The 24,246-nt window shown below is 42.5% G+C and overlaps 3 protein-coding genes across 4 annotated transcripts; 2 read left to right on the top strand and 1 right to left on the bottom strand.

Moving 5' to 3' along the window:
- Nucleotides 1-974: 974 nt before the first annotated feature.
- On the bottom strand, nt 975-8,061 carry tmem38a (transmembrane protein 38A). Its single transcript, XM_084953408.1, has 6 exons — nt 7,482-8,061; nt 4,300-4,456; nt 3,845-4,029; nt 2,932-3,019; nt 2,288-2,405; nt 975-1,680 (listed from the first exon to the last, which is right to left on the bottom strand). Exons 1-6 carry the CDS (start codon nt 7,603-7,605, stop codon nt 1,474-1,476), a joined length of 879 nt encoding a protein of 292 aa, XP_084809534.1. The 5' UTR covers nt 7,606-8,061; the 3' UTR covers nt 975-1,473.
- Nucleotides 8,062-8,786: 725 nt separating this feature from the next.
- smim7 (small integral membrane protein 7) lies at nt 8,787-14,203 on the top strand. Its single transcript, XM_084953409.1, has 5 exons — nt 8,787-8,883; nt 9,105-9,146; nt 9,228-9,280; nt 9,364-9,454; nt 13,675-14,203. The coding sequence occupies exons 1-5, from the start codon at nt 8,858-8,860 to the stop codon at nt 13,688-13,690; spliced, it is 228 nt and encodes a 75-aa protein (XP_084809535.1). The 5' UTR covers nt 8,787-8,857; the 3' UTR covers nt 13,691-14,203.
- A 2,620-nt stretch (nt 14,204-16,823) lies between these two features.
- On the top strand, nt 16,824-24,212 carry LOC146372493 (mediator of RNA polymerase II transcription subunit 26). Of its 2 annotated transcripts, none has more exons than XM_084953865.1 (3): nt 16,824-17,233; nt 20,778-20,855; nt 20,963-24,212. In XM_084953865.1, exons 1-3 carry the CDS (start codon nt 17,162-17,164, stop codon nt 22,538-22,540), a joined length of 1,728 nt encoding a protein of 575 aa, XP_084809991.1. In that variant the 5' UTR covers nt 16,824-17,161; the 3' UTR covers nt 22,541-24,212. The 2 variants fall into 2 exon arrangements, with proteins under 2 accessions (XP_084809991.1, XP_084809992.1); XM_084953866.1 differs by having other exon boundaries at nt 16,825-17,233; nt 20,781-20,855.
- Nucleotides 24,213-24,246: the final 34 nt, after the last annotated feature.

Below are 24,246 nucleotides of genomic sequence, written 5' to 3'. Positions count from 1 at the left end.
ATTTCAAAATATATGCTGAGGACAGTTTACTTGAAGCCTGACTGTGTCACATCCTTACATATGTAACATCGAAAGCCTAAAATGCTTCTTGTTACCTCCTAAAGACCGGGTAAAAAGATGGATGTAGCTTCCAGAAAAGTGAAGCCGATGTCTAAGTGCCTCATCTGCTGGCAGTAAAATATATCTACATCTAAAACCCTTGCTGTCTGACCTCAGTAAACACTTCACGGACAGTTTTATGGGCTCAGTCCTTAGTTTCTTGTCCCATTAAATAAACTGTGAAGTACATTTTGTCCCTCAAGCTAGCTTCAACAGCCAGGGATCAGACCCCCAGGGCAGGCCACATGGGCTGAGGCCTCTTCTACCAGAGACTCTCCTTCAGGCTCCCTCCACGGGCCTGGCTCTGGGATCAATCCCAGTAACCCTGGTCCTTTGGTTTTCTTTTTTTCAGAGGGATCACCTGAACACCTAGGATGTCTCCAGGGTGATCTGGGTGTGTCCTTCCAAGCGGAGGACTGTGATAGACCCAGGATGATACAGCTGATGTCCTTGTGTTGTTCGTGGATCAACATTGCATCTGACCAAGTTCATTGTTATTTTGTCGTAGCTTTACAACTTGGAAAAAAAATCCTGCTGATGGCCATTTAGGAAAAAAATACAAAAAGGGATTGGTTAGGGTTTGGGGTTAGGTTGTGATTGTGGTTAAGGTTAGGGTTACTGGGCTACAGTTTGGGTTACGGTTATGGTTTTGTGTGTGATGTGATGTGATGGTGTCTCCACCTGCCACCAGACCTGGATAAGATAGATGGATTTCATGGTCATTATTAGAGTCAGAACATGCAGATCCACTTGTGCATTAAGAGGAGACAAAATCAGCTTTACATTCAATGGCCAGCAGGGGTGACTCTTCTGGTTGAAGAAAAACTGGCAAAGAGAATAGACAACATACGAATGGCACAGACACGAAACAGACACCATGTTTCTCCTGATTTTATTGAAAGATATTAATTTGCTTTCATTTCAGTGTAAAAATCATCCGTGTTCTTTCACATAATGCTTTATTCACATTAGAATTTCAGATTAAGAGTCAAATTAACATTTTCTGCTGTTTCCTTCATGAAAATAAGAATTGGTGAACTAAATAAAAACCACTTGCTCCTGGTAACAACTACTGATGAGGAACGAAAGCTGTCCTAAGGGCACGCTGCAGCCCCTGACCGTGGATCGCCACATAGTGTTGCACGGATGCAGATGTTCACAGACACATAAATAAATAGGTTTCAAAGGTCCAGGTTGGGTGTGAAGCTTTTGCTGTGGTATTTACAGAGTCCTCGGGTGATGTCAAATGTCGAAAGCACCATGTTGCTCTAATAGAAAGGCTCTCACTTGGCAAAACATCAAACATCATCAAACTGCCCCTCGTCTTAGAAAGGAATGGGAAGTCCGATCGTTTCGGCAGTGCAGCACGGCGCTCTACTCAGCTTTCTTGACCTTCCTCTTGCGAGCACCTTCGCTCAGATCCTCCTTGGTCTTGAGAGGTGAAGATGGAGCACCTGCAGGAGGAGGATGATGGTGGTCCTCCTCACCACCAGCCAGAGGAGAGCCGAACAGCAGGTGGCAGATCCAGGACTCAATGAGAGCAAAGGGGGAGCCGTGAGAGTGCCGGGCGGTCATCACCACCTGAGAGGAGAGAACAGTCTGATGAAATTCTGTTCAGCGTTCCCCCGGTGTTTCCGCTCTTCAGTAATCTATGTTGTTTATTTAAACCCTCAGTTTGCATCTGTTCTTTGTCAGGTTCTCCCTCTTGCTTTGTGTTCCTTCATTGTGCCTAGTGGGTGTTATTTTGTTTCTTTAAGTTCAGCAATAAAGCAGCCTTAGAGTTTATCCCACATGTTTCAAAATTATTAAGTGAAAAGTTCCAACAGAAAAAACTAACCACATAATTCGAAAAAATGTTAATTTTACATTTAATTTGTATTACTTTTGCTGGTTAAAAATGTATTGCGCAATTTATCACACTGATTAAGTGTGCCAAAGGTTAAGTGTTTCAAATATGATACACTTGATGTTACAGGTAAAAGATCTCCTGTGATCAATAACACTTACATTCAATGTATTTCACATTAAAACCAACAGGTTAGTTGTGTATTTCCCATAAATCCTGATTTGTGTAGTACAAAACATGTTTCATCAGTCCAACAAAGCAAAAGTGAGTGTTTTGACACAGTGCAGATGTGTTCACAGAGGTGGATGGTTCTGAGTTCAGTCATTGAATTGCTGATCGTACCTTGCTTGTGGCCATGAAGAGGGTGAAGATGAGGATAAGGGTGCTCTTGGACACTGGCAGCCAGTGGGCCTCCTGCATGGTGAAGAGGATGGCACCGTAGAGGCTGGCTTTGGTTGGGCTGTAGAAAAAAAAAAAACACAAACTGGTGGTAAAACGAACGCTGGCAGCAAAAACAGAGAGCAAAAAGGGCTGGAGTGGAGGCTGGCGCAAAGCCTGCTATTTAATTTGAATTCAACTCTTATTTGACACTGTGTAAGTGGGTGCTTTCTGCTGTTACGTTATTTCACGAGGGGTCACCTCAGCAGATTGGAGCACATTTTTGATTTGGCACAGGTTTTACGCCCTGACTGCGTTTTCATCCAGGCTTGGGGAAGTCACTAGGACTACACTACCTTGTGACCCTAAGTCTCAGTTTGTGTCTAAAGTGGGGGATATTTCACATGTAAAGCAAACAGGTTACCCACTCACCATGGAACCATGGTGTTTAGAGTGTCCTTTTTAGGTCCCACCACCAGAGGGCACCAGAAGTCAGAATATGTTTAGAGCACATGAATGACTTTAGCAAACTCAGCGTTATGTGCAGTTCAGCTTTAGGTTTTGTGTTTGAGGAGACACTGATCATTGTATTTCCCCCCCAGACTTACAATGACATGTTGAGGATCTCGTTGGTCTCGGGTCTCCACACACCACGCAGCAGCTGCTCAAAATTGGACACGAGAGCCACTCCAGATCCTGTGAGGATAAAAATAGAAAGGAGGATTTAAAAAAAGTCTATGTTGTGAGTCACCCTAACCCTTATTGTAACTGGGACAGGAGGCTTTCACGATAAAGAGCCAAAGTAGAAATGCGGTTTAACGTTTTGCACAACCTCATCTGTCAGGCTTTGCTTCTTTCTTTCTTTGGCAGGTTCATGTCTGGAAAAGAAGTTAGACCAGAATGAACCCACACCTAACATTTGATACGCAGCTTTTCTAGCTATTGGGCAGCTGTGATTGGATATTACAAAAAATACAAAAAAAAAAGGAGTTGCTGGAACCTCTTCTTCAGACTGTGCACAGTTTATCTACTAAAATAGTTTCCCGACCCTTTTTAAACACATAATAAATCTCTGTTTCCACACAGGATCCAAAGGTTGGCTCGGAAAGCATGGCCCACATTATGGTTAACCACAAAACACAACCATAGCTATGATCCTGTTACACTGGACATTTACTCCTGAGTGAATTATTTATCACATTAGTGAAAACCACTTGAGCCTGGAGTTTTCAAGGCACAGTTGCCTTGGTGGTAATCCATCCACAGAGGCAAGCACAAGTACAACTAATGCATGTTTAAATCAAGCGACTGATGATCCAACAGCCACAGTAACAAAGACTGTAGCTGCATCGAGTATGTGTATCTATGTATGCGTCACTAAATTAGTACCAAAGAGTTGGCAATTGCCACGACTCACTTACAGACTAGTTTGTTCCTCACAAGCATAATCACCTTTCCATCACAATGTAAACATTGGTGATTTAGGGACTATACACGCACCAAAAGCCCAGTCACACCGACCTTTGACATATCCAACAATCACCATGATGAAGAAGCCGTGGTGGTAGGCGTGGTGGGCGTGGTGAACCCCTGCGGCGATCTTACGAGTGCGCACAACTTCCTTCAGGGCGACCAACACCAGCTTGATGGGCAAGAAACTCACACATTTGTAGAAGAGGTTCAGCGGGCAGTAAAAGATGAGGTACCTGCAATTGAGATTGACAACCTTTGTGAGTTTATTCCTCAACAAATATAAAACATTACTTTTTTATTCCTGTTACATATAAATCTCCTCCCTGTGAATAAAATAAATGGATAAATCCACTGTGTGCGTTTGGTTTCCTGACCACGCTGCAACTTTAACTCATTATCCTTGATGTCTAATGGAAGAGACAGATCTTTGTATCATAAATGTCACCTTGAAAGTTAAATAAAAACACGAGTGATGAGCAAACTGGTTCTGGGAGTTTTCTCACCAGACAGCTGAGGCCAGCAGGATGTGGCTGTTGTGCTGGAAATAGTCGACGGGGCTGCTTCCAAGCATGATGTCTGCCAGGATGTAACTACCAAAGCAGTAGAGCATGGCGCAGAGCCAGGAGGCCACGGGACTCCTGCGAGAAACTTCCACCGAGCCTGCAACACAGAGGACGAGCTGTCAGAAGGGTGTGAAGATCAAAACATCACAGCAGCTGGTCAATGAGTGCTCTCAGTGTGCATGAAGCTGATGATGATGATGATGATGATGTGTTCTGTGCTTTTATTAAAGAGTCAGATGCTGCGCATTCTTCTGTTTCTCCAAGATTCTACAAACAGAAAAACTTAACAAAATCCTCCAAAACTTAAGCAACTCACCAACTAAAGTAACTATAGGATCAGTCAGGTGATTTATCTACAAACAGTTTATATATTTGATTGGAAGTCGATAGTTTTCTTTAGAGAAAGAGGAAAATTATTCAACTTTGGCGACTCCTGGTGGTGGTAAAAAAAAATAATACAGTCATTATTTATCCTTTTTTATCTGTTTGTAAATGTAATAAAATGATGTTGATTGATCAGTTGATTAATCTATCGAATGCTTTGCAAAAAGTCCTTGACAATAATACTTGTTATAATTGTCAAGTGAGAAAAACGTGGCGGCTGTGTTGGACCACCCCCTGCTCCTCTGAAACACTCAAAGAGTTTTTACCCTCAGTCAATATGAAACAATAACTTTGAGTAAAATACCACTGAAAGGTATAAAATCAAAGGTTTATTTATTCAAATAAAGGAAAATGTGCTTAGTATAAACCGAATGCATACCAGTCAAATAAATGTCATGTGAGCAGATTCCTGATTCCTTATGTAAAATGTGCATATAATTAAATTAATTAAAGTCAGCACTTTGGGCAGAATGTTAACTTATTAACTATATTAATCTTTGATAATTTCTGCCAGCTCCTGCAGACCTAACTGTTACCAGCAGCCTGCAAATGCTAATATCAGTGGATCCCGTGTGTGCTGTATCTTTGTGCACACCCAGTTTATCATTCCAGGTCACGCCCTGATAGTACACATCTTTATCATCAGTCAATGTTGACTCAGGATGACTACAGTCACTTTTGAGTTGACATATGGCTGCTTTGCTTAAGGATACAGACTCGAGCGGCTCTTTGTAATATACTGGATGCATATATCTTAAAAGATCCTACAAAGAAAGCCTGCATGACAAACAGTCATGTTGTGGACTCACGTGGTGTATCCATGTGAGTAACAGCAAGGCAGGCGCCAATTAAACTTTAAAACTCTGCGAACTGACACCGTCATAAGTTTTACACATTTTCTAAATCAGTGTCCAGTGTTCAGGACGCTGCAGCTAAAAATGTTTCTGCTTCATGTTGTGCTACAACTAGGTGCCCAAATGATTTCAAAGAAGAAAAGGAAGTTAGACATGGCATGCACGCAGGAAGTGCAACAAGAAAACAGATGCAGTTATAAGTAAGAAATACAAAAGTGGAAAAATTGCAAATGTGTGACCACACAAAAGGTTACATGTTTTGAGACTGTACGCACATTTTGTGCGGGACAGAGCCTCGACGGCGTTACAGCATTGTTACAGTAAGTCGAGATGAGAGTGCAAATCTCCACTAACAGGTGGGTGGGGGTGTAGCGGTTCAACCGTTCCTCAATTTGAAGGCAACCTGATCCTGAGAAATACTGCCCTATAAATACATCCTGCTCACTGGCCTCTCCTGTATGCAACTTTGACAGGCCACTCATGACCTTTGACCCTACACTTCTCTCTCCTGTCACATAAACCAAAAAAAGAAAAAAGCTCAAAGTTCTGGTGCAATTTTAGGCACAGCCGTGTGCAGGATAATTGTGGCCGCAATGTGATATTGTGGGAGCCACAGCAGGACTCATTTGACTGTGAAATTGCATGCATGAAAATAAGGCAAGCTTTACAGTTGAAGTCGGCCTGATTCGTGCTGGCTGGTACTTTCTAACTTTAAAATGCACACAAACTGCAGTCCCTCTGTTTTGGCTGCCTTTTACGTTTTTGCAGTATGTTTCTTTACTCCACACATTGTAGTCTTTTGGCCAGTACATCTCGACCCTGTGCCAGCTGGGAGATTCCCTGATCTACCTTATACAGCATACATATAAAACTTTGGTCCCTCAACAACAGACTTAACAACATGCTGACTTCACTAAACTTGATAAAAGCATTTATATCGATTAACTTTTTCCAAGTTGTTGGTCTAAAACAGGCTTCCAAGTGGCCTACAGCTGTGCTTATGTGACGAGTGACTCCTCCAGCTGAGGAAAATGTGAGAGATGATGCATTTGTTCTGATCATGCTGTGCAAACAGTTTTAAATGGGCTCGATGGGCATGGCGGGCTTCTTTTTAAACTTATTATGAGGGTGAGATGCATTTTGTGCTCCTTTCATCAAGGCTGAAACCTGCCAACAAGACCAAACCATCATATCAATATCACAGTGCGTGTTTTACTCTGTGGAGAGGCAAATTTGTTATTTCAAAGAATACACGCACACATTCCCAGGGACAAGTGTGCAGCAAAGGTGGCGGGGGAGTTGGCTCTGGAGGTCCTACTGACCGTCTATTTCAGGCCCTTCTATTTATTGCTTAAGTCACTGGTATGCACAGGCCTCAGGTTTCATCCTCCTCGGGCTCTGTTACTCAAAGGAGTTAAATCTTAATGGAAAAAAATGGGCTTTAACCAAAGCTGGGGGGTTTAATCTACTCCAGTGATTTCCTAAAGGAGGTCAGGCTGCTGCAGCAACACACATTCCCTCACATAAAGCAAAGCAGAGCTGCAGAGCTGCTGCTGGAGTTTATGTAACAGGTCATTCTTTATAAGGACTATACAGATAACTGCATGAGAAAGTCCTTGTAAGGGTATTTAGGCAAAGTGTGAGCTAAATGTAATACAAATAAAGCCTTCAGTTCACAATGAAATTACACATCATGCAAGTCATAGACTTTCTCGCCTCATTCGTTACTTCCTGGTTAAATTCCAGTCACAGGTGTATAAAACGTACTATTCTGGATATATTTTACGTAACAGCCTGTGGACTGTTGCACAAACAGCACGCAGACTTATATTCTAACATATTTATGACATGAATAATAAGCAGAAAAGTGTCAAGCACACTCACCTGGCTCATATTTGAGGTAGAGGATGGACACGATGTAGTAAGCGAGATCAAACACAGGAAACATTCCCATTTTGGAGAAAGCTTGGGCAATATCGCCCAAATTAAGAACTGTCAGCACGTCCATGTTGCCGGTCTGAGCTGCGTTTCTGTTTTATTCCGACTGCGCAGTCTGGAAGACCCCCCAAAACACGGTCCGCCGACTGTCCGCCACAGAGAGCCCCCCTGGTCTCGACTGTGAAAGCCTGTGACACTCAAGCCCTCCTATTAATACCACTCATCTCCACGGCCTCTGCATATCGTCATCATCATCTGCGCTCAGTGCCAGCTGCTCCGCTTTTTCAGGCGACCTTTCAGGGGCTTCGGCTGAAAAACAAAAGGCTCGCTCTGCTGTCTTCGTCGAGATCGTCGCTCAGCAGAGCCATAAGACGCTGCTGGGGGTTTACTGCAGCTCTGAGACACAGCAGGAGGGAAAATAAATATGAGGCTTCATATCAACAAATATTTATTCACTCGTTCATGAAAACACCCACAATCCTGATCTGATCCTGGAGCCGTTCTGACTCACGGCCAGATGATGCTTTAATTAATCCCAACATTGTTCACACTCATTGGGAGTGCAGAGATGTCGAGGTAAACGTAATAACACTAATAAGTAAATCAAGATTTCAAGTATGTATTTTTTAATGGTTTTTAATTTATTATTCTCTGTATTTGCTTTAAATTCACACGATAATAGATGTAGTGCTTACTCTCTCCAAAAAGGGGAGCCAAAGACATGCGAAAAAAAGCTCCTTTCACCAAAACAAAAACACCCAAAAGAACCTACGAAGTTCGAGAGCTACCAAAGAAATGATTTATCCTACTAGGAAGGAACAGAAAAAACAATAACATACATACCTGTCACAAGGTAGAAGCTGCAATCAGTTTTTGGCAAAGTGGCTTTTATATATCTCTTACTTGCCCAGATAAAAGGTCACAATGACGTCAAAAATGTCTTTTTAAAGAGAGATCTGACGTAGAGGGCAGCAGAAAAATGTCAACAAATACAACAACAGTTCTATAAACATATTTTAATTGGCTAACTGTGTGTGGTCGTTTTTAAAGTGCTTGAGTGCTTATAAATCTCTTTATAACCTCTTTATAAATCCTGTTCACCAAAGTCTATTTACACATAAGACGTTACACATAAAAAATACACTGAAACATTGAAAATCAATTTTGGCAGACGATCAGTGTTTGGTAAGGTTGCACCTTACAGTCTAAACCCAGGGAATAACAACACTTTGTATTTCTCTGGATACCGGATTTGTATTGGTCACATTTCTGATTACGTGCCGAACGCGGAAGTGAGGCGCTTCTGATGTGATTTGATCAAGATGATCGGGGATCTGTTGATATTCGGGTAATTTATCGAGTCGTGTGGCAGATGTCACACGGAATCACATCTTGTATTGAGATAATCAGTTCTCTATGTGTCTTTATGTGTCGCTGTGTAATTTTGTGTTAGTCAGTCAGCCGTGTGTGGCGTAAAATGACAAGCTAACTAGCTTGGTGCTAATGCCAGCTCAGCAGCTAATACGCTGCTGAGCTGACAACCAAACTCTCCGTGTTTGTGCTCTGCAGGACTTTACTGGTGAACGCAGGGGCTGTGCTGAACTTCAAGCTGTGAGTATTGTACTCAGTCATTATTTTAGGTTTGTGTGTTAGCAGAATGTTGAAGGTTAACTGTGGGTGTCTTTTTTTCAGCAAAAGGAAGGAGTCGCAGGGATTTGGAGATGACTCTGGATCACCAACAACAGGTGTGTGTGTGTGAGAGTGTGAGAGAGAGAGAGAGAGCGAGAGAGAGTAGTATTGCCACAAAGATTCACAGTCTATCTTTCAGGGGACAACATCAGAGAGTTTCTGCTCAGCCTGCGGTACTTCCGGATCTTCATCGCATTGTGGAACATCTTCATCATGTTCTGCATGATCCTGTGAGTAAGACTGTGTCAGTCGATGCTGATGAACCAGATGCAGTTTATTGAGAGGCACTCAATTACTTGTGCTGTGGGCTTTAGCTATTTTTATCCTAGTGTTTGTTTCATAGGGCAGCATGATGGTTCAAATTGTGGAGAACTTAGAGTTTGCACGTTCTCTCCATGCTTGCATGGGTTCCCACTGTGTACTTCAGCTTTTCCCCCACAGGAAATGGACTTGTAGTTACATAACACCCTTCTACTCAGCTAGGGACTCAGAGCTCAAGTCCTTTCTCTTGTAAGTCTTATTCACCTAGTCACTCACAAATTTATACTTTTATCTACGACTAGAGGCTTTCTAAAATTCTGACACTCTCACATCGTTAGCAGCTCACGATTCAGTATCTTACTCATGTACTAGACAACCACCACCATAGCTGCACAAAGACATGCATGGGTTTGGTGAATTGGTTTACTTTAAATCGGCCTAAAAGGTGAACACCAGTGCGAATGTCTGTCTCTCAGCCTTAGCCTTGCAATAGATTAGCAACCTTTCCGGGGTGTACCCTGCCAACCTTATGGCAGCTTTGATAGGCTCCAGCTGCTGAATTGGGCACTGACTTGGATAAGCATAGGAAGATGCATAGATATTTGTTTCATATGTCGTGCTCCAAATATGAGAAGGTGCTGAAGACTGATGTTGAGCCACATAAGCTTTCTTTGTGACACAGATTCCAATTGTTGCCAGAAACCTAGACCAGTGACAATAATGGTTGTCACGACAAAAAAGTCAGAAGTTTTGAGTTTGGTCTTCTTGTGGGATTAGATTTTTTTTTTTTTTTTTTTTTTGTTAATTGAGGTTTTTTGACACCATTTCACACATCAAAAAGAAATCCCAGAAAGTTCATTTCGTTCATCTGGACGTTGCTTTTTCAGTGGGACAAACAGTTTAGTTGCTCATCAAAGTAATTTTTTTCACTCTTTCTGAACTTTGTAAACAGTACATTTTCTCAGCAACAGGAAGAACTCTAAGCACCAAGCCAAAGTGTCTGCTCTTGGAACTCTGTTCTCATTCCACATATTTCACATAGAAGAGGCAGAAACACAAGTCTGCAGTGAAATCCCCAGTTTCACCCACTTTGGCTAATTTGTAGCCAAAAGAACAAAGTGGAGAAATAAAGGGCTCTGTTATTGTATCCTGGAACACTGTTGAGCAATTGGTTCAGGTATGTGGATTATACGTGGGTGAAAAATCAAATTTCACGATGTACCACAAAGCATTTCTCACATTATCAAGTTCACCAGGGAGGAAATGAAAAATGGCAGGCTAGCTTTCTTAGACTGTCAAATTGCCATTAGTAATTGGGGACATTTAAAAGTCGACGTGTACTTTAAATCAATGCACACGGATCAGTATTTCATTCTTGACTCTCGTTCTCCATTAAAACACAAACTGGGTGTCATCAGGACACTACAACACAGAGCGAACACCATCACCACACAGACCGGCTTGGGAAGCTGAAGGTCATCGTATGAAAAATGGCCCTGAGGGAATGTGGTTGTCCCAGCTGGACATTTGTCAAAGCTGGGAAGGCACCTAAAAATAGCTGCAGGCAATTCAGGGGAGAAGGACAGTCACTACCTAAGCAAAAACCTTTACATGGAAAGGTAGAGACCATCTCTGAATCCAGGAGGAGGCCCAGGGGTACATCTTTCACCACTCTGGAGCTGTTACTGTTACAGCTACAGCATTTTACCAGTGCTGTAGCTCTAATAGTATGTTGCAGCTACTCCCCAACTCTCTGGCCATTAATCAGTGGTCATGACAATTTGCATATGATCATGCAATGAGCATGAGACTGATCTCGTGAGCTATTGTTAGGCAATGGTGCTACTCCTAAAAGCTTAACAAAAGAAGGCAGCTGAAGTTTGTCAAGACTTTTCCCCTATGAGTCAAGAGGGCACTTCAGTTCTAAAAACAAAAGGTGGAGGAGTCGCAGATATTTAAACCCCTAGATTGTCCCTTAGGAGGTGGCCGTTGACACTATTGATCATGTGCGTCATCACATCACAAGGTTTGAGAAAGAAAAGGCTGGGTGAAACCACTGTGACACCTCGCCCTGCCCTACCATGAAAGCTATTGAGGTCAACTGAGACGAGGTGTGAACGGGGGTAGATGCACCTGGGAAGGATAATCAAAACTGAATTGTAGGTGGCTGATAGCTGCTGTCATTGTCATCACCTCTGTTAAGTGATGGTCGTTCACAGTGGACATGCATGGCCTCTCCAAAAGTTGTTTCTGTTCATCTGGACGTAGCGTTTTCAGTGGGAGAAACGTTTCGTCACTCATCCAAGTGACTTCTTCAGTCTCAGCTGACTGCAGGTTTCCCCAATCTTATAAACAGTACATTTGCATAATGACTGAAGCCAGCCCACTGAAGGAACAATGGACTGGAAGGTCGGTTTCTTCATCGTGATCGTGGGGCGATCGTGGCTCAAGAGTTGGGAGTTCGCCTTGTAATCAGAAGGTTGCCGGTTCGAGCCCCGGCTCCGACAGTCTCGGTCGTTGTGTCCTTGGGCAAGACACTTCACCCGTTGCCGATTGGTGGTGGTCAGAGTCCGGCAGCCTCGCCTCTGTCAGTGCGCCCCAGGGAGGCTGTGGCTACAATGTAGCTTTCCATCACCAGTGTGTGAATGGGTGGATGAAAAGCGCTTTGGGGTCCTTAGGGACTAGTAAAGCGCTGTATAAATACAGGCCATTTTACCATTTACCATCACGATTATGCCACTGATCAACAACCCCTGATCAAAGACCACTGATCAATGGCCATGAGAGTACCATTCACCATTCACTATGGAGAGTTGGGGAATGGCTGCAATCACAGCATTGTAAGATGGTGAAAGATGTACCCTTAGGCCACCTCCTCCTCCAGAGATGGTCTTTCACTATTCACGTAAATGGCCTCCTTGACCCTGCGCTCAAACCAACGTTCCTCCCTGTCCAGGATGTGTACCAGTTGTCTTCTTTGTCCAAAGTGTGAACATTGGCATCCTCGATAGAGGATAGAGTGACCTTTGTTCTTTCGGTGTAGATTTACAGCTGAGTCCTGTCCTGTTGAGGTGACTCTTCTATGGTGTGCCATGCATAGATTATATACTTAGGTCTTAACCTTTTGTTTTTAGAAATGAAGAACCCTCTTCGATGAGAGGTGTAACATCTTCACAAACTTAAAGTCCGGTTGCCTTGTTTTTCAACCAGTTAAGACTACTGTGACCTGAATTACTGAGAACGTTTCTCCTTCTGAAAATGCAAGTCCATGTGAACAAATTCAACTTTCTGGGATACCGTATTAGTTTTCACTGACACATATAAATGCATTATACTTGGGGAGGATATTTAAGGATTACGCCATGTTTGCTTTTAAAGGTAAAATACAGTCGTGGGGTAGCAGTAGGCTGCAGACATGAGTCAGCACCTTCACATGTTTTTCAAGTTAAACATTATAACAAGAAAAAAATGTGACTGTTGCTGCCAATGAAGTCTTACTGCTTTGAAGGGGGGTAAAGTAATCCAGAAGCCAATTCTTTACAACTGGGAGCAGAAGAAACTTCTTACAATTCACATTATTAGTCTGAGTCTGCAGTCTGGACAAACACTGAACAACCAGAGCTTGGTGTGAAGAAACTTGAATTTGGTGTTTAAAGGATGAAGCCGTGGACCCAATCTGAGAACACTTCAGACACTTGTTTATATCAGTCAGTGTTTCTGGGATCTCTGCTGACCACGTCTAACTTTGTTATTACCACGGTTTTGTCTTATGTGCCAACATACCAAACAAATTGCCTCAAAATGCTTTCATAAACCTGATGATGGGTTCCCCAATCCCCAGATCTAAATCCAGTGGTGCACCTTTAGGATGTGGTCAATCAGGAGGATAACACCGTGATTGCACAGCTGATAAATCAACACAGAATATGTGATGCAGTCATGTAGACATGGACCAGGAGTCCTTTTGTAACAACTTGTATAATCCATGAGTCCATCTGAGAGTGAATGAAGTCCCAACTCAGTATTACTGAGGTTAAACCTATAAAGTGCTTGATGATTGTGCTGTCCTGTCTTTTTTGTGTGTGTGTAAATCAAAAGTTTTTATGCCCTTTAGATGTGCACTGCTTCTCCTGAAATTAGTAGAAGTGTGCTGTTGTTCTAACTAGCCAAATGTCTTCAATCTGCACAGATTGTTTGGATCATGATCGTGTGTGGCCAGTGGACTTCCTCCAAGATGCTTCCCTTTCCAGATGGATGCTGTCAGCTTCTCCTTAATGTCCTTTTTCTCTTTCTTTGACCCTTTTACTAGTAATTATACTCCTTTTGGTTTACAACCCTTTGTGCTGTACAGGAATTTATGAATGGCTGTATTTATTCTTCTCTTGTTACATTTTTATTTTTATTGATTTTTCTTTAACTGTAACACCTTTGCTGGAAACTTGTGGTTTTGTAGTTAGTGGTAAAGAAACGCCAGAAACATCATTTTATTCCTTTTTCCTGCACAGGCTCAGTTCATCCAGATTCCACAGAAAAATCTGCATCTGATTTGTGAGTTATAAATAGGATTATTTTACTCACTTATGTGTTTGTTTTCAACTTCTTAGGGGGAAAAATTGTGCTATTTTCTTTATTCTGCAGCACATGTGCTGTAATTAAATGTATATTCACTGTAAATGTGACCTTGTTCTTAATAAAAAATAAAGTTTTATTATCAAATATATTCTGTCTTTTGAAAGAAGGCAAGTCAAAAAATAAAAGGCAATGTGATTTTTCTGGGCTATATTCTGGGAAGCCTTGGGTCTTGGTGTACATGTGGGTTACTTTAACATGCTGCACCTGCCTAAACATTGTTCCAGACCACCTGCAGTATTCCCTGATTGCAGCGGCCTCTCTCAGCAGGATCATGTGCCCTGCTGCACTGCAGAATTTGTTCATGAGCAGTTTAACACAGATAAAGAGTTCAAGGTCTTGTCCTGGCCTTCAAACCCGCCCATATCTCAGTTTGAGCATCTGTAAGGGTATGGGAAATACAAGTCAGACTCATGGAGGCCCCTTGAAACCTGCTGCTAACATGTTAATTTGCGATTCTACACGACATCTGGAGTGGGCCTGTGGACTCCGGTTTCAGCTACAAAACAGAGCAGCATAATATTCATTCACTGGCATCTTCATTAGACACAACTAAGAGGCTTGTTAAAGCAGCCAGTCACATTGCAGAAACATAATGCAATCAATGCAGCGCAAATAATCTGTCGTTACAACCAAGATATATAGAAGAGGAGCATCCCTGAACACACGTCAAACCTTGAAGCAGATGGGCTACAGGAACACAAGACCACACTCCTGTCAGCCAGTAATAGGAAACTGAGGCCACAGTTCACAGCAGCTCACCAAATCAAATTTAAACAATAGAAAATTATAAAAGTGTTGCCTGGTCTGATGAGTTTTAAGTTCTGCTGCAACATCCAAGCTGTGGGCTCAGAAAGCACAGACCCATTCTGCCTTGTATGAACAGTTCAGAGTAGATGTGGTTTGATGGTGTGGGGGGACATTTTTTGCCATTTTGGACCCCGTAGTACCTGCTGAACATCATCAAATGCCACAGCCTACAGCCTACCTGAGTATTGTTGCTGACCGTGCCCATCCAGCAGGATAACAACCATGTCACAAAACTCAAAACATCTTAAACCATAACATGTCTCAGTGTCATGCTACAGCATGTCTGAAGAGATATTTATCCAGGCTAGAAATCCAGTTTCTGGAGATGTTATGGTGACCAAAAACCAGCAAACTGTCCTCATGCAGCAGCTCCTCATCTTAGGGGAAATAGAAAATTACTACCCGAAGAATCCATCGTCTCTGTGTACTTGTAGTGACTCAAACTGTTGGTGAGATTCGCATCTAATCCACAAGTAACTAACCAGACGTGTGAGAAGACAAGTGGTTGTTATCGCCTCTGAGCAGGCTTGACACAGCCAGCAACAATCAGGGTTTTATGTCATTCCTCCTTGGCATTGTGTTAACACACCTGACTGCTCCAGAGCCGTCTGCTTTTACATAGGTGCTCACATTTGCTGATGATCAGATAATCAAGTGTGTTTGATTATCAGCAGTTTGCTGCTAATTGCCTTTTTAATTCCAGTGGAAGCAGTAAGGGTGGAGTTAGTTTTAATAGGACTGTATCTGTTTTGGAAAACAGAGAGTTGTGCATTTTTAAATGCTAAAATATAACTATAACAAAGCTTATCCCAGCTTAAAGAGATTAGATGTTTTGGGGAAAAGATTTAGTTTAACAAAGCAAACATGTATCAACCTTAATCTGAGGAAAACTGAAGCAATCATGTGTTTATAAAATTAAGAAATCTCTTTAAGGGTGTGTTCATGACTCTTTCTGTTCTTTGCCTTTCTCAACAATGCTGATTTAATCAACTGCAAACCTGGCCTGTCTATTAGCAGAGAACTGAAGAGATTTGATGAGGAGGGTTTTTTTTGGTTATCAACTATGGCAACATCATGTGGCATACACTGTTTCTCATTTATAAACAGTTTATGCACAAGATTCTTGAAATTTAGTGTATTTTTCAGTTGAAATATCCATACGTATTTTCCATAATCATTTTTTAGTGAATAAGACTTGTTTTGTATGGTGAGATTTTGATGACAAGACCGTCCCTAACAGAAGAGAAATCATCAAAGGTGGCTCCAACGTCAAGCTTCAGTTTCAAGTGAACTGGAAGGCACCTTGATTTATTAGTGAGATGTGGAGGACGTTCAGATGAGACAAAAATATGAACTTGGTATCATTAAAGGATATTTTTGTGTATACAAATTTTAACTATGGAGTCCTTTTATATGCAGCATAGTCTTACTTTCTATCTTTAAATTTATTAGACCACCGCCTAGTATAAGGTTTATTACACAGATGCTCTAAAAGTATTTGTCATTTCCATTTGTTATGCTTCTGTCATGATTAATCTAACAGAATGTATTTAATGCTAAAATATAATTATTGTTTTACATAAATTTCCAAATTTATTGAAACAGTAAAAGCACAATATTATTGTCATTATTAGTAGTAGTAGCAGCAGTTACTTAAGATACAAAATACAGATATTTACTTGCATTCCTCATTGGATTGACATGAATTCAGTTTCTTATGATTGTAATAAATAATACAGTTTTTTCTTTTAAACTCATTTGATAGATTTCCAGAATATGTATATATCCTTGTTTTAACGACAGCTGCTCTAATCGATTTCTTAGGATGGGTTTTATGGACAACACCACCTTTCCGGTTTTATTGTCTTTCTTTTTCTTGTTAAATTTACAGCTTGCTGCGAGCACGTGGACTTGACGCGGGTCGAAGCCGGTTACGTAAAGATTTCCCACAATGCTCTGCTGCCTCACAAAAAGCTCGGTGAGAAGGCCGAGAAGGAGGCGGCTACCAGCCGAGGGGGTAGCCGATTCCCGGAGAGGGTGTTCTGTCTCCTGCAGTTAGCGGTACCAAACAGGTGAGGGTGGCGATTGGAAACAAAGACAGAAGCATCATAAAGCATGATGCCCGCTGCTTCGGGGGAGCTTCCGTCGGAGTTGTGAGTGTCGGCGGGTTTCCCATCGCCGGCTCTTCGGGGGATTCTTCTGTCTGTCTCCGTCCCGACCCGCGACACCGCCAGGCGATGACAGCGGCTACAGCCACTCCGCAGGTGATGAGAGACCGGCTGCTACAGGCCATCGACGGCCAGAGCAATGTGAGTATGTCCACTGGTTTTAAGCGGAATTAACTGGGTGGAGAAGAGCAGACAATGGTGGTCGAGCTGGTGGCCTCGAGTCGCTATAGGGGAACTGACAGAGTGGAGGCATTCAGCGTCTGGACACTTAGTATTTGCTTGCTAATTAGCTGGCTAACGTCTAGTTAGCGAAAGTGAGTGATGAAGCAGGCATGCCAGAGCCCGGTTAAGTTGATGCTGGCGACAATTGTGTGCACTTACAGTAGAGTTCATCAGGGCAAGAGAGGGGGACGTGCTGAATGTAGTGCAAGTTTCCTTTAGACACAGAGGCTCTGCAGAGAGGAGACCTCCAGCAGGGCTCAGAGGTTTGTAACGCCTTTATCTAAGATGACCCCGGGATTACTTTAGGTGTGTTACAGCAGTATAAACAGCCAAGCCGAGTTAGGCAGCAACCTACAAACATGTATGGCTTCTCAGTGAGCTACCCAGCACCAGCGACCATTACAAACAAATGGATTCAGAGCTGTTGTTGTTTACAGTGTCATTTATGTACTCCTAGTGTGTTACTGCTGAGTGTCCAACACATGCCTGATTATCCACATGCCTGGGGTGTCAAAATAAGGCCCAGGGAGCAGAATCGGTCAGCAAAGATTCCAATCCGGCCAAACTGGATGGTTTTGGAAAATGTGAAGGAGGGCTTTTAACTGTGTTTTCATGAGTTTTACAGCTTGTCCTACTGATAAAGCACCTCCCCTGTTGTCATTCATACTACACCTAAAATAATTAAGGTGGTTGCCTGGTGGAGGGTGAACGATCTTTTTCTGTAATTTTAGACATGCTGATAGGTGCCTTTCATATACTGCAGCAGCATTTCTTTATTAAATGGGATTAAATGTTTAGCTAAACTTCTTTACACTGACAGAAAGAGAGGTTTCACTGGTTTGGCCCGCTTTAGATCAAACTGGGCTGCGTGTGGCCCACAATGTAAAATAAGTTTGACATCCCTATCTACAATTTCTTATTTCAACATGCTTACCTGCAGTCATGCACTGGGGGTGCTCTCTGTGACATCCTGCCAGAAAGCCTTGAAATGCCCAGCATCCCACACACAGTTTACACCTGATTTATGCTTCAGCAGGATATCAATGATGTAACCTGATGTGCACCTCGCAAGAAATGTAACTACACGTCGGCTGACGCAACTATTGCCATTGGCCTGTTTAGATGCGTCGCCATAGTATGAAGAATAATAATCATAGGTTCAGTATAAAGATTCACAAATGTTGGCAGACTGCTGAAACTGCTTGGATGGATGTGAGAGAATGTACAAAGAAAAGCTTGCCACCAAATAAAACTGACCACAACAAAGAGAATTTTCCACTAGGACGGAAAATTAGTTTCTATCGGCTGGCACCAAATATAAAACACCGGGAGACGACCACGCGGTAAATAACACGTAATGCAAACGCAAGAGCAGACCTGACCGTGATTCACTGCATCAATCAGAAGTCAGGGCTTGTGGTCCACAGTGATGTAAAGCATTTTATTCCAGAAGCATCTGCTTGTTACATTTTTGCCAATGACTCCTCACTCAATGTTTTTCGATCGGGGTTTTTTTAATGTCATAAGTTTGATCGCAGGCACACTACAGCTAGAGTTGGGCTTTGGCTTTGCAAATGAAATCCTCCGCTGCGACATATGTTAACCAATAACCACATTGTTGAAATAAAATGCTTTACATCACTGTGGACCACAAGCCCTGACTTCTGATTGATGCAGTGAATCACGGTCAGGTCTGCTCTTGCGTTTGCCTTCTCTCACCCCAACCGGTCGCAGCAGATGGCCGCCCCTCCCTGAGCCTGGTTCTGCCGGAGGTTTCTTCCTGTTAAAAGGGAGTTTTTCCTTCCCACTGTCGCCAAAGTGCTTGCTCATAGGGGGTCATATGATTGTTGGGTTTTCTCTGTATCTATGAAGCGCCTTGAGGCGACTTTTGTTGTGATTTGGCGCTATATAAATAAAATTGAATTGAATTGAATTGAATTGTTGATCATTGCAGAAGTGGCTGCAGATTAAAGACAACAATCATCTGAATACGTGGGCTTTCTACTATTTTGGTGGACTAAAACGGCACATTTGCATGCTTTCTCGTTTTGACAAACTGAGCCCGAAACTAGTAAATGTTTTCTAAACGTACAGGTGCACATTTGAAAGTTTATTCAAATGATTTCTCGACCTTTTGATAAGTTATTTTTTCCCCTTCTGAGGAATGTGTTAGGTAGAGTGGCAACATCTAGATACAGACATGTCTTCCTTTAATGCTGTTTTTGTGATCTCTCAGTAGGGCTGGGCAATATGGCCTAAAATCCATATCATGATATAATTTGAAGCATGTGCGGTAACGATATATATCGCGATATATTTTTCTTCTGTATAACGTATTTTATACACTGTAAGGCACACTTAAAATCCTTTAATTATCTCAAAAATCGACAGTGTGCCTTATGTATGAATTCTGGTTGGACCTCGAACCAATTTTATGTAGTACACAGCGCTCAGAAATCTGTCAAAAAATGTTTTAGTACGACTTTGGTCAGCTATGAAGCTGCACGGCTTGACGGATTGTTGGAACATTACGGCTATCGTAGTCAGGAGCCTCACGGAATAATCTGGGTCCTAAACTCCATGTGCTTACGATCACTGCAGCATCACTGAGAGTTAAAAACTGTCTAAATTCTTTCATCTTCAATAAAATGATCAGCGTTGCTGCTTTAACAGGTGTAACAATTAAGTTTAACATCCAGGCATCCATGAAAACAGAATTTATTAAATTTAACGGAGCAGGAAGTTAGCTCGCTAGCTTCCACCTAAACATGATATAGCATGTTCTGACTGAGAGATTTCTGAAAAAATTAAAACGTACAGCTCTGCTATCACTTCCAACATAAATGAAGACAGAAAACTAAACAGCAGTGACTTTTATAGGGTTACTGAAGTTGGACTAGCTGGTATATAAAGATGTCCTATGTGATCGCTAGCAAAACAGCCACATTAGCATAACATTAGCACAGTGAAGCTGAGGGATGAACGCAAACTTTTTCCCACTCGATAAAAGTTAACGTGAGGGTTTCTGGTGGTTAGGGACAAATGCAATTGCATGGCAGGATGCTATAAACGGACCAAACTTCAGTCAGGAGAACAACTGAGGTTAATACTGCAACAACATGGGAATAGAGCAGCTGCAAGAGAATTCAGCATTGATGAATCAATGGTAGGTAAGTGGAGGAAGCGCAGTTTTTGGCTTTCCCCATATTCCAAAAGTGTTTCATCTCTTTGCTGTTACTGTCGCCAGGCATAATTTGCAGATGATTTTGTCTGCAGCCGTTGCAATGCTTTCGACCAAAACAGGCGCAGCTTGATGACACCATCAACATGCGCTATCGCGGTAGAGCGGTATAGTCAAAATCTCTACCGTTGGCCAAATTTATATCGTTTCTACCGTATACCGTTTTTACCGCCCACCCTTATCTCTCAGTATTTTTGTATATAATTGGTCTTTCTTTTCCAGCAGATATGCAACATGGTGGTCGTCGTGGAGGTGATCTCCTTTTTGGAGAAATATCCTATCACCAAAGAGGCACTGGAGGTAAGTTACAACATGTGCCATCAGCAAATAAAGCAATCAAATGCAGCTTTTTAGCAGTCAAGTTTCATCCGCTGTTAAACAATCATCAATCTTATCTCCTCTTAAAGGAAACCCGCCTGGGCAAGCTCATCAACGACGTCCGGAAGAAAACCAAAAACGAGGACCTCGCAAAGAGAGCCAAGAAGCTTCTGCGGAACTGGCAGAAGCTAATCGAACCAGGGAAGGTTGAGGTGTTGTCAAAAGGCGGCACCGGTGCGTCATGGTCTTCCATTGGCGGTGCTCATCCTTGCATCTCTGCTCCAGCCGCCAACCCACCGTCGGGTAAAACGGGCCCAGAGTTGAAGAACAGAAATGATTTCAACAACTGCTCCCTGAGAGTGGAAAAACCGAGCAACAAAAAACGCAAGGGCGAGCAGAAGGAAGGACCGATTTTACCAGCAAAGATACCCAAAACAACTCTTAATGATAAAATCCAAAACTCAAAGCAGCTGCAAACCAATGGAATTGGTACCGGCACAGAAATTTTTGCAGATATTCGTGCACATCAGTCTTTGGACAGGGACATTCCTGAGGCTTTGGACAACGACAAGCTAAATAAAATCCCTGTTCATGCTGTAAAACCTCACTCAAATTTCCCAGGATGCAGCAAGCCTCCTAGCACTTCCTCTTTGCTAAAAGCATCAGTTCTGCAGCAGCAAGCCAGACAGGAGCAAGCTGCCTCTGGGGGAAAGTGTCGACCCAGAAGCCCACGCTGTTCCTTGCACAGTCCTCAGACTCTAAAACAGGAAGCTGTTGTGAAACAAACTGCACCCCAAGCACAGAGTATTCCTACCCCCAGCGTGAGACCTGGGACTGTAGATAACTCTGGGCTCGGACTGCCTCCTCAGCCTTTCAGCGCATCTGTTCAGGGTTTTCACACTGACGGTTCAGGGTCTGCTGATTTGGACTCTCACCACCTGCCTCCTAGTATGTCTCTCCACGGCTCCACTGTCACCCCGTGCAGTGGCGTGGAGAGTCTGGAAGATGAGGGTCCTTCTTTTAATACAGGGAAAAGAAAAAGACAGAAATACAGACCTAAGGATTACTCTGTTAATTTAGAAGGGTTGACTGTAGAAGACAGAACAAAACCAGTGAGGTTAAAAGACAGGAGGCTGACATTCGATCCTGTAACGGGGCAGATCAAAACCTCCTTCCAGAAGGATTCTTTCCCAGAGGGCGAGGACAGACCGAATCACAAACCAGAGAATAACTGTTCAGAACAGCCGAAGCAAAATCCGCCAGTTCCTCCCAGTCCTTTCCAGCAGACGGACTGGAAAGAGCTGTCGAGGAGCGAAATCATCCAGTCGTACCTTAGCCAGCAAAGCAATGTGCTGACGTCATCGGGCGCGCACACCCCCGGTGCACACTTTTTCATGTCAGAGTTCCTGAAGAAGGAGGAGCACCGGAGCAAAGATGCTAAGAAAACACACACGCTGGTTTCAGACTCGCCACCTGGAGAGATCCCTGGAGTCAGCAGAGAGGTGAATGGCAAAGACCTGAGCAGGTTACACACACAGCACTGGTCCGGGGTAAATGGTTGCTATGACACAATGGATAAATGGTACGACTGGACCGAGTGCATCTCCTTGGACCCGCACGGAGATGAGAGCAGGCTGAACATACTGCCCTACGTCTGCCTGGATTGAAACTGAAGTCGGGTCGGTAAATGAGACGTCGATCCTTGCCTTCCCTGCGCGGCAGAGCGGGCCGGGATGCGTGAAGACTCTTCTTCACCGTGTATGCTGCTGTTGGAGTAAATACGCTGCCTGCTCGAGTGTTTGTTGGAGCACAGGAGGTGTAATCAGTGTTTTTATTTTGAAAAAGTCTGAACAAAACGTGAAGACAGTGTGAAGGGGAAAGGCTATGCATCTTTGACTGTTTAGATGTCAATGTTTAATAAGTGTACAGAGTGAGTTTACAAAGCAGGGAGACAAGCGGCTCTGATACCCACGAGTTTATATACTGGAGAGGAGATTAAATATACAGATGTATTTTATCCATCTTAAGTTATCTTATTCTATCCACATGCCTCACAGAATGTGACTTTATTGCATTTCATGCAGTCATTCATAGTTTTTTTTTTTTTTATTGTTATTATGTAATTTTTATGCATTAACCGACTAAATCAGGGTTGTTGCTTTTGTCAGCAGGCAGTAGCACGATACATCATTGGAACGTTTGTTCATGCTTTTTGAACAAAGCGTTTGAGCTCTTAAAATTAAAACTGCTGCTTCCTGCAGCCGCACGCCTGCCTCTCGTTGTAACTTTTAGCAGACTGAACCGACGGATCGGTTTTAAAACATTTGAATATTTTTCTTGTCTGCTCTTTAATGTGATGTGAAACTTCCAGATGTGACCACTGTTTGTGGTGAGAGGGGGAGAAAGCTTGCATACGAGCTGATAGAGAAATTTGGCTGTTATGTATATTTATTTACATATTGAGATTTGCATACATGTTTAAACTGTATTGAATCATCTTGTTAGTTTTTTTTTTTTTTTTGCAAGCAACAACAGTGAGGCTGCTACGGTGTTGTGTGATCTCGAAGACACTTACCGTCACAGGAACTAACACAAATGTGGCTTTGGCTGTTTTGGCGGGCGTTTATCAATCTGTAGGCAAATGCTGTCAAAGCGGCAACGTCACAGTAGTGCAAGATTTTACAGATGTGTAGCTGACATTAAAATGAGGGGCCAGATTCAATGATGGTTTGTGATTTGACAACACTTTGGCATCTCATTTGTTGCAGTGTCATAATAGGGTTAGGAATCAGTTCACTAAGTGACATTCCAGACTTTACCTACTGATCCATCAACATGCTGTACTTTACACACTCAAATAACACATCCTGATACTGTGTACTTTTTATTTTTTGGGCTTGCCTTTTCCCTTTACTGTGTATTAAGGTTGTAAAATATGAATCAGCACGGCAGAGCAGATTGTGCTACCAGCTTGCATCCTTGTACTGTCAGGAAGAAGTGAGAAATAAATTGACATGCTGGATAATACTTAATAGCATTCCTTTAAATATTATTTGCCTTATGGAAACCCGTGTTTTCCCTAAAGACAGAGCCTTAGTGAATGTACAGGTATGATCCTTTTGTGTTCATTTGAATGCAAAAGACAATATATTTGCTACCTAGTCCTTTTCAATGGACATGTAATGTGTTAATAAAAAGAAAATGAAGGAATTGTTATTATGTCATCTCTTTAACCCCCCCACTCACACCCACACTCACTCCCTTTTTTTCCTTTTTTTAAGGGCTCTGCAGTTACTGATGTTCCTGACCAATTAAATCCAGAACAAGTTCAGTACTGTCTCTGCATGTAAATCACTTATGTACATTTCCATTC

The sequence above is a fragment of the Perissodus microlepis genome, chromosome 15 (assembly GCF_051167445.1).
Source record: "Perissodus microlepis isolate ML-2025 ecotype Zambia chromosome 15, ASM5116744v1, whole genome shotgun sequence".
NCBI lineage: Eukaryota > Metazoa > Chordata > Actinopteri > Cichliformes > Cichlidae > Perissodus > Perissodus microlepis.
This window is presented reverse-complemented; position numbering and strand designations above follow the sequence as displayed.